The 9,858-nt window shown below is 33.1% G+C and overlaps 1 protein-coding gene and 1 pseudogene across 1 annotated transcript; one reads left to right on the top strand and one right to left on the bottom strand.

The window, feature by feature from the left end:
- The first annotated feature begins 2,526 nt into the window (after positions 1-2,526).
- On the top strand, positions 2,527-5,197 carry LOC106331342 (probable fructokinase-1). The gene is made up of 4 exons (XM_013769676.1): positions 2,527-3,110; positions 3,876-4,208; positions 4,680-4,796; positions 4,890-5,197. Exons 1-4 carry the CDS (start codon positions 2,595-2,597, stop codon positions 5,016-5,018), a joined length of 1,095 nt encoding a protein of 364 aa, XP_013625130.1. The 5' UTR covers positions 2,527-2,594; the 3' UTR covers positions 5,019-5,197.
- Positions 5,198-5,247: 50 nt separating this feature from the next.
- LOC106329831 lies at positions 5,248-6,583 on the bottom strand (annotated as a pseudogene).
- Between the last annotated feature and the right edge of the window lie 3,275 nt (positions 6,584-9,858).

Below are 9,858 nucleotides of genomic sequence, written 5' to 3'. Positions count from 1 at the left end.
AACAATTTATCAAATGACAAATGAGTTATGAGCAAATAATACCATATAATTTTTAAAAACATAGTCATTCTTAAATATTTTTTGAATAAATAATTATTTTTAAATTTAATCAACTGAAAATAATATATGTACAACTGTGTGAGTCAAATTCTAATTTTATTGATGCATGTTATATATTAGTGCTGCATGTTTTAGGTAACATTTTAATGATGCACGTTTTTAAAAATCTTCATTATTAAAATTATGCACGTAAGGATAACTTATGAGTTTATTTTTGTTGATTAAATGACATTATGTCCAAATTTATTTAAGAATATTTCATTAAGGTTACTGAAAAAGACAAACAATAAAATAGGAAGTTTAAATTCATTTAAGCATATTTCATTAATGTAACTGAAAAGACAAGTAATAAATTATGCAGTTTTATTCGTTTTATGATATTTCATAAATGCAACTGAAAAAGACAAGCAAAATAAAAAAGAAGTTTAATTAATGAAGTAAAAACATTTTCAAATGGGTACTTCTCTTTTAATAATATAGATAAAAAGGAGTCTTATACCACTGAATTATCAGGGGATTTGAAAACAGTATTCTTATTCTTTCTTTTTCTAATTTCATTCAGTTTTATTTGAATTTTGGTGTGTGTGAATATGTAATTATATATTTTCTCTATTTTATAAAATCACATTTTAATGAAGTAGATCTTATATTAGTTGAAAGGGTAAAAACTATTACAAGAAAACCACTGATGGGAAATAAAGTATAGACTGTCATCATTATTCATGCAGGACCTTTTGCTATTCTCCGCTGGTTTTATAAAACCGAACAAGGGAATCCACAGATTTTTTTTGGATAATTTAATCCGGAATGATTAACTATTAATCTACTAGTAACAGAATACTAAATTAATTCAACTTGTCAACACCGATCAGGCCGGTGAGGCCCCCTCACCGGTTCAAATGCAGCGGTTGCGGTTGCGGGAATTTGCGGATGCGGATAGTTGCGATTTCTAGCGGTTTTAAGAAATTTGTACGACTGGTTCTGCGGTTAGAAATTTGTACGTTTGCGGGATATTTATGACTAGTTAACTATCAAATACATCATCGATTAAATAATAAATTAACAATATTTACATTTTATATAATTATAAAAAATATCAAAAATTATAATATTATAATAAATATGAAAATTATATTTAGAAAGTTATAGTTTTAAAATTTTAATATTATAGAAAATATTTTTATTTTAAAATTTTATAATATTAATTAAAATATAATAGATATATTTTAGTATTTTTATAATTTCAATGTAAAATTTTTATTGAATATTTTTATTTTTGTATTTATATGGTTTTTGAAAAAAAAAAAATTATCCTCCCGCAGCCGCAAACGCTAGCTGGAACTAGTTTTTGATTTTAAGAGGTTCAGAGCGGTTTGAAGCGATTTGTATGATTGTTTCGAAACGCTGTCAACCGTTAGCAACCGCAAAAGCTGCGTTTGCGGGTGGTAGCGGGGAAACCAGTCTGATCCTTAGACCATCTCCAATGGTACACAAAACTTTACTCTATATTTCACTCTAAAATAGAATGAAAAAACAATATTACTTTATATTTCAATCTATTATAGAATAACTCTATTATAAAATGAACCATTAAAGCAAATCTAGAGTTACTCTATTTTAAAGTGAAATATATGATCTTTTTCAATGTGAATCATTTCATTTGGTAACATTTAAATATTTTCGTGATTTTTGCAAGTATCTTATTAAAAATATTTTATGTAATCAATTCCAAAACAGGTACATACAATACAACTCCCAAATTTCTTATCGTTGACTAATAAAATATTTGATTCATGTGTGTTTTAATTGATTAATAAATTTAAATTTGTAACATAAAGAAAATGAATTTTATTTTAAGAAAAAGATATTATATTTGATATATTCCATTTTTATACACTTATGTTTCTGATAGACTAATATTTTAGCTTTTTATATTTGAAAAATTGTTTTTTAATTAATTGTTTTGCATAATAAGTAAATGGAAAATATTTGAGTAAATTTAGTTAATTGTTTTTAATGTGTGAGAAATAATGTTAACAAAATTATTAATGAAATATAGTTATATGTTTAGTATATAAGTAATATTCAAAACATCAATTTCTTATCAAAATGAAACAGTTAAACAAAAAAAATATCTTGTTGGTGTTTTGTCATTATCCCGTTACCTGACAAGATACACACATCATGATATGTACTAAATTTATAATTTACACCGGTCATCAACATAATAATTAGTAGTGATTAAGTTTGTAATTTTACTGTAGTCAACATTAATTATGAGTAATGAAGTCTAATGACTATTTGGATAAAGTTTGTAATTTTACTGATATACGATTATTTGAACTTTTGATTGTTGGTAAAGAAAAGAAATCAGAGAAGATTCGGGCAAAGGTTGGAATAGGTAAGTAAGATTTTGACCAGATTTTTGTATTTTATTAGAAACTCATGTTTTTGGAAAATACATATATTTTCTAGATTATGGATATTTTCATAACAAAATCCACAAAAAAAACATTTAATACTATTAAATTAAAATGAAGCAGCTAGCTTCTTCACCAGTTAAACAAGAGTCTATAAAAACACTCCCCTCCTTCATTTTATATTACTACTCTCCTATCTTTGATCTCTCAATAATCATTCCAACAGATCTGATGGCACCCACCGGCGAGAAACCACTCATCGTCAGCTTCGGCGAGATGCTCATCGACTTCGTCCCCACCGAGTCCGGCGTCTCCCTCGCCGAAGCCCCGGGCTTCCTCAAAGCCCCCGGCGGCGCTCCCGCCAACGTCGCCATCGCCGTCTCCCGCCTCGGCGGACGATCCGCGTTCGTCGGAAAGCTCGGCGACGACGAGTTCGGCCACATGCTGGCCGGGATCCTGAGGAAAAACGGCGTCGCCGATCAGGGCATCAACTTCGATACGGGAGCAAGGACCGCCTTGGCGTTCGTGACGTTGAAGGCCGACGGAGATCGGGAGTTTATGTTTTACCGGAATCCCAGCGCCGATATGCTTCTCCGTCCCGATGAGCTCGACCTCGAGCTCATCAGATCCGTACGTTATAATCATTTATCTCTAGATCTAGAGGACACTTATAGATAGATCTTCGTATAGAGATTCGTGATCTTATTGATGATGATGATCGCATTGAATGTGTTATAGTGCTAAGCTCACGGACGGTGACTTTTCTTTGGTCTCACCTGCGTTTTTTTATTTCGCGGGGGTCGTAATCTTGATCCCATGAATGAATGTGCTAGATCCACGTGATGTCACGTGATTCGTGCAACGACCTGACTTTTTGTTTTTATTATCCGAATACTGAAACAACAAAAAATTTCATTTTTTCCAGAAAAAAAAAAAGGCTCTATCTTTTGCTCGATTAATATAAACCATCAGATCTTAGTTTAACTAATTGATTTATAGGGTGGTCATGTTTTATATCTACTGCTAAGTAGTTTCATAGTGGGAAAACTCTGAAAGTCTTGAGTATTTTTTTTTTTATGTTCATTGATGTGTTTACGTACGAGTAAAGTCGATCTTTATGGCGATGGTGAAATGATAACCTGGTTGAGTATTTTTTTTGCTTAAAGTTGTTACTTTTACAGCTAATCTCTATGGAGAGAACCTTTTGCTTTTCTTGAACCGTTTGATAATGATTGACCCCCACCGTAATTAATACTCAATACACAAAGAATCATATTAATATGGGTCCCTTTATAATTATTCCTTGTGAACAAAGTTGTGTCTTTTCTTTAGTAGATTCTTTTTTAAGTTTGAAAAAGTGTATTTTTGTGACCAATGTGATGTATTTGTTTGCAGGCTAAAGTGTTTCACTATGGATCAATAAGCTTAATAGTGGAGCCATGTAGGTCGGCTCACTTGAAGGCAATGGAAGTGGCGAAAGAAGCCGGAGCTCTTCTTTCCTACGACCCAAACCTCAGGGAGCCTCTGTGGCCATCAAAGGAAGAAGCCAAGACACAGATCATGAGCATCTGGGACAAGGCTGAGATCATCAAGGTTAGCGACGTTGAGCTTGAGTTTCTAACTGGAAGCAACAAGATCGATGATGAGACCGCAATGTCCTTGTGGCATCCCAACTTGAAGCTCTTGCTTGTCACTCTCGGTGAAAAGGGTTGCCGGTATTACGCCAAGGTAAACACACTATAACATCTTTTATGTGCATTTACCATCATCATTATGATCGTCTCTTGATTGTGTCTTGTGTGTTGTGTCCATTGGGTGATACCAGAAGGCAAAACTAGTGTCCTTATATTAACATGCTTTTGGAAAGAATTAGAGAAGCGAATAAAAAATACTAATAACAGTCAAAACCGAGTGATTTCAATACTGCTGCAGGAGTCATTTGTGCTATTTAATTTAATGTTGGTGGGTTTTGAGTTGGTTTGGTATAGATCTCACCAACTGCTTAATTAAAAATTGAATTAGCTTTTCTTGTGGACCCTTCAAAAAAAAAAAAAAAAAACTTACGCATTCTGTAATCAATTAAGGTTCTCTGTTTATTGAGGAAGTTTATTCTTATCAAGAAAAGAAAGTTACTTTTGCTTTGATTCGTATGCTTGTTTACTACGTCAATGACTAAAAGTGGGTTTGAAAACTGTGTAGAACTTCCGTGGATCCGTTGACCCTTTCCATGTGAACGCTGTGGATACAACCGGAGCTGGAGATTCCTTTGTTGGTGCCCTCCTAAACAAGATTGCAGATGATCACTCCATTCTCGAGGTAAGCATCCCAGCTATTCCATTGGATGAATCCTCTTTAGGTTAATAAAGAGAATATACAGGTTCTAACTTCATTATTGGGTTTTATTTACAGGACGAAGAGAGATTGAGAAAGGTGCTAAGATTCGCAAACGCTTGTGGAGCAATCACCACAACCAAGAAAGGAGCTATTCCAGCTCTTCCTTCAGAAGCTGAAGTTCTCAGCTTTCTTGAAAAGAAATGAAAAAACAAAAGTAAAGCTTTCTGCACGTAATCTGTTTCCGCTTTTGTATTCTTGTTTAAACAAGTTGGGGCACTCTGCTCTGTTTTTGTTTCTCTCTTCTTCAAATGTAACGATTTAAAAAGACAGTATGTTTCAAATTCAAGGCATCACTTGCCAATAAAAAAAGAGGAAGTTTTCTTTTTCCAAGTTTAAGCCTAACACTTGTGTGCGAAACCAAGTGCTGCTACCTAACATATGAGCTTACTAGTTACATCCAGCCTAGGTCAGGGACAAGGAAGTGATCTTCTTCATCATCATAACTGATCTCAAACCTCGGCTTCTTGTTGGAAACGTTGGACGTCATGGGTCTATTGTAGGAATGAACATGAGAAAGCTCGGGAACTTCAGCTGCCGGTAGAGCTTCTTGATCAGGCTGGTCCCCAAAGAAACCCATCTCTGCAAGCCAGTCAACTTCACCAAGATCTAGATGCTCCTGCTGCTGAAGTAGAACAAGTGATGCACATATTCATGTCAGGAATAAAACGTTTTGGTACACATAGATTTGGCGAAACCACTTCTCACCTTGTTACTGCACTCAAGATCAGAGTAACGGAAGAATTCATCCAGTCGATACAGGAGACGGAACAGAAGACTGTACCACTTTACTGCATCTAGTGGAGCTCAGAACCTCTGGTGATTAGCAGAGCGAGTATTAGGCGCATGGGTTGCCTCATCGCAGTCTCTGCAGAGAAGAGCTCTGTCTTCAACACAGAATATGAAAGCTGCCTTCTCCTGCAAGTCAACGAAGATGAACACAAGAAAGTGATTACTACATAAGCAAACCTTAAACATATGTTTCTTGAGATCCCGCTCAAAAACTTTTACTAGAGTTGCATCTAAGCATCGTATAAATATGTTAAAGAATCTGCCAAGAAAAGCTCAAAATCACAAGATATCCTGTGTGTAGGAAGACAATGTTCTTTTAAGATCAACACAAAAATCTAGTCTAGATGTAATTGGTATTGAGTGTTGACTAATCTTATGGCTTTCCTCATTCCTCATAATGGATAGACTCAATATTTTAATGCAATAAATTTGTCAATCAACATGTTAAAGAATCTGAGAAAGCAACTATACATCAAGCAAGATGTTGACAATATTGGTTAATATTTATATCTCTTCTTTTTTTCTTTGAGTGGCTATACAAATGTATTCCTCAATGATGCAACAAAGGCTTATGCTTACCATACAACGCCAATACCCTGTAGGCCAAGGCATCCCTTAGCTAAACCCTGATATACAACCAAATCCATCAGATGTTGAGCCTGTATATGCATCAACGACTCAACTTTCCAAGCAGTTCCTAGTGGCTCAACCACTTGAGCCGAAGAACCAAACTTATCCATATCAAGATACAAAGACAGCAAGTCCTCTTCAGTATCATCGGAGAAACAAGCTCCGTCAGCATTCGTACCAACCACACCAAGGTCACTATCAAAGCGCAGGTCATCAAGGAGAGTGAGGATCTCTGAACGAGCTCGAATGTGTCCAATCTTCTTAGGTGGGGTATCTAGCATGCGGCTCATATCGTGGCTGAGATGGAGGAGGGAGACCTCCACAAGGTGCTAGAGATTTCTCTTTATCCATCTCTGGAGACTTTAACCAAAATAAAAAAGATCATTAAGCAACAACTCCTATCATATTACTGGTACACTCAAAGCTATCAATCAAGTCCTCTCCATTAAGGAACTTAACCGAACACAATATGTATTAGTTAAAGCTAGTCATGGGCATATTATCCGAAACCCAAAAACCGAACCGGAACCGAACCGAAAAAAACGAGACCGAAATTAGACTTGATAATTATAAAATCCCGATCGGGACCAAACCGAGAACCGAGAACCGAACCGGGACCAAACCGAGAACCGAGAACCGAGAACCGAACGGATATCCGAATATTTTGAATATATTAAAAATATTAATTATTTTTAATTTTAATATATATAAAATATAATTTATAAATAAAAAAAATTTAAAAATCCGACCTACGTGTTTAACTCGGGTTTTTAGGATTTTTTCGGTTTCTTGGGTTTTAAAAGATATCGAATATGAAATAACTCAATCCTATTGGTTGGTGAATCTAGAGGTTCAGCCTAAGGGGTGAACCCAAGAATAAGTCTTTAAAAATAGTATTTTTATATGGTCTTGTCTTTTCCATCGATATTCAACTGAAAATTCTTTCATTTATTTGTCCAAATTTTTTTTTCTTTCAGTTGTAATTTTTATCAGCTATAACCATAGTTTTGTCCATTTATTCCTTCTTATTTACATATATACGTATCTCACAAACTACAAACAAAAAATGAATGTAATTTGAATAGTGGTCTAACATTTCTTTTAGTGTCTTTTAGTGTTAACTATAAGGAGTTTGAGTTTTAAGCAAATATTCTTCTTTCTAGCCTTGAACTTGCATTATTTTTACAAAAAAAAAACTTGCATCCTATAATACCAGAAATATGGTGTAAAGCATTTTTTGACAACCGAATGTTTATCTACAGCGAGATTAACCTGTTGAGATAAAAAAAATAAACTTATTTTATTTTACGCTTATAAAGAAAAACACTTGGTACCACCACAAAGCAGTGTCCTTTTCCATGTTGGAAATGAATGTTATTAGAGCGTGATTAATCCGAGATTCTTAGGATGAGATTCTTAGCGGAAGTTAAGAAACTGTTTTTTAACTTTTAACTAAAAACTTCACTCTAAAGACTCCAGATTAATCATGGTCTTACGTTCTTCGTTTCCACATTACTGTTCAGTAATCTTAAATACCATACTTTTCAGTGGTCAGGATAATAGTTTATGTACCTAGTAAATTGATACCTAGTAAATTGATGTTACTTTGGTCAATTTACAAAACTCATGTGTATATTCCTCTCATATTCTCCGTAATCAATTTCATCAACAAAAGCATTAAAGTCACTGGGTTCAAATGTCCATACTAGACCATCTTCAATCCATCTTTATAATAGAGATTTTTAAAATAGAAGAAAAAGTAGAGATGGTGTTTTTACTCCAATGTGTTCTTCTATAATAGAAAAATGTTATATTTACCTTTATAAATAGAGGAATGTTATTTTTCTCTCCAAATATAGAGGTAGGTCAGAAATAGTCTAATTTCGCGCTCCACGCTTCCTTTCTCGGACGTTTTATATTACTGATATTTATATATACATGCTGGTTATTCTTTTTTTTTTTTGTCAACACATGTAACAATCGTTTTTTAAATTTAGAATGAGTACTATAAGATGTCAGAAATTCTGATATAATAGATTTAATCTATATCACGATTTTTTCTTTTTTGAGAAACTATGTATCCAGTTAATTTTCAAAAACAATACGTTCTTGACAAAATCATGACTTCTTTTCAGTTTTGATTGTTCTTGACAAAATCAATTTTCTCATAAAAACAACAAAATCAAGTGGGAAATAAATACCAGCCTGTCTCAAAAACTGAACTTACTTTTTTTCTTTAAACCGATTAAGTGGTCTTGAGAAACGTAATGCACAGTACCAAATTATTACCAAGCTATATAGTCCGTTTGTTTTTGAAAAGGTGTCAAAGAATTTCACACATATTAAAAAAAATATTAAAATTTTTGTTTTACTGTTTACTTTTGTTAATTAATAAATAAAATAATAAGAATAAAATTGAAAATTTATCAAATATATGCACTGAAAATATATAACGAGATTTATAATAAAATAAAATAACAAAAAATATGTTAAAATGAGTACTCTTTTAGAAACAAAAATAGTACTATGTAAATTACATTTTGACTGTTCTAAACTCCCAATATGCTCAAAACTTTTAATTACATGGTTTTCAGATCAGATCTCCTTTAATTAATTGTCTGTTTGAATGTAAACATCTTCTGGATCAGTTTTGTTCACCATTATTTTATTAATGCATCACAAAGGAATCGACCATTGGTTTTAATCAAGTGACGGAAACCACTTGATATTTAATTAGTTTACTAATCATATCTCATATAAAATGCTTTGTTGATCGTTATTAACAAAGCTTAACTACCTTAACCTTTCTCACTTACCCACCGCCTAATGGATTTTGTAATTAACCATTTAATAAGCTCGCTGCTATGATTTTGATGCAGAAACTACTTATTATGTATGTGTACAAATCTTATATTCAAAGATATTTGTAGATGCTATGATTAAAGTAAGTGCAAGATGTTCGTGTAGGGTACTAACAATGTTGTACTCATTTTCATTTTAACTTTTATATCGTTGTCGTCTTACGCTTCCGGAGTCCTCGAGACTCTAATCTCCATTTTTCGTGTGTTCGAACTTCGAAGTTTACTTTTTCAAGATCCAGAATCTAGGATCTAGGAATGGACATTTCAAACGTGAATGAGTTTATTGTTGTTTTTTTTTCCACAACTGTAAAAATAGTGTGCTGAACGCTTACAAGTTACACTCGCAACAATTAAAAATAGTTAAAGAGTTTTTATAGAAATCACAAGTTCGACCACATGCTAATATGTCTACATGACGGATCTTAACATGTGGAACTTACGAAGTTTTAGAAACTATCTGTTGATTCAACTTACACTTTATATTAATTGAGGTTTGGTTTTAATTTCCTTTTATGGTTACTAAAAGGTATGGACAATAGGACATTCGGCCCCAATTGATAATGATATCCATCATCATAATTTATAGAAATAATTATGCTTGAAAACGTGTCTCGGTAAATTATGATATTCATACCAATACTTAAAATCCAAATATGTTGTTTACTGGGACGTGTATGCATCAATGATCAGTCTTGCAACCTTAA

Source organism: Brassica oleracea, chromosome C3, assembly GCF_000695525.1.
Source record: "Brassica oleracea var. oleracea cultivar TO1000 chromosome C3, BOL, whole genome shotgun sequence".
NCBI lineage: Eukaryota > Viridiplantae > Streptophyta > Magnoliopsida > Brassicales > Brassicaceae > Brassica > Brassica oleracea.
Note: the sequence above shows the minus strand (reverse complement) of the source record. Positions and strands in the feature narration are given on the sequence as shown.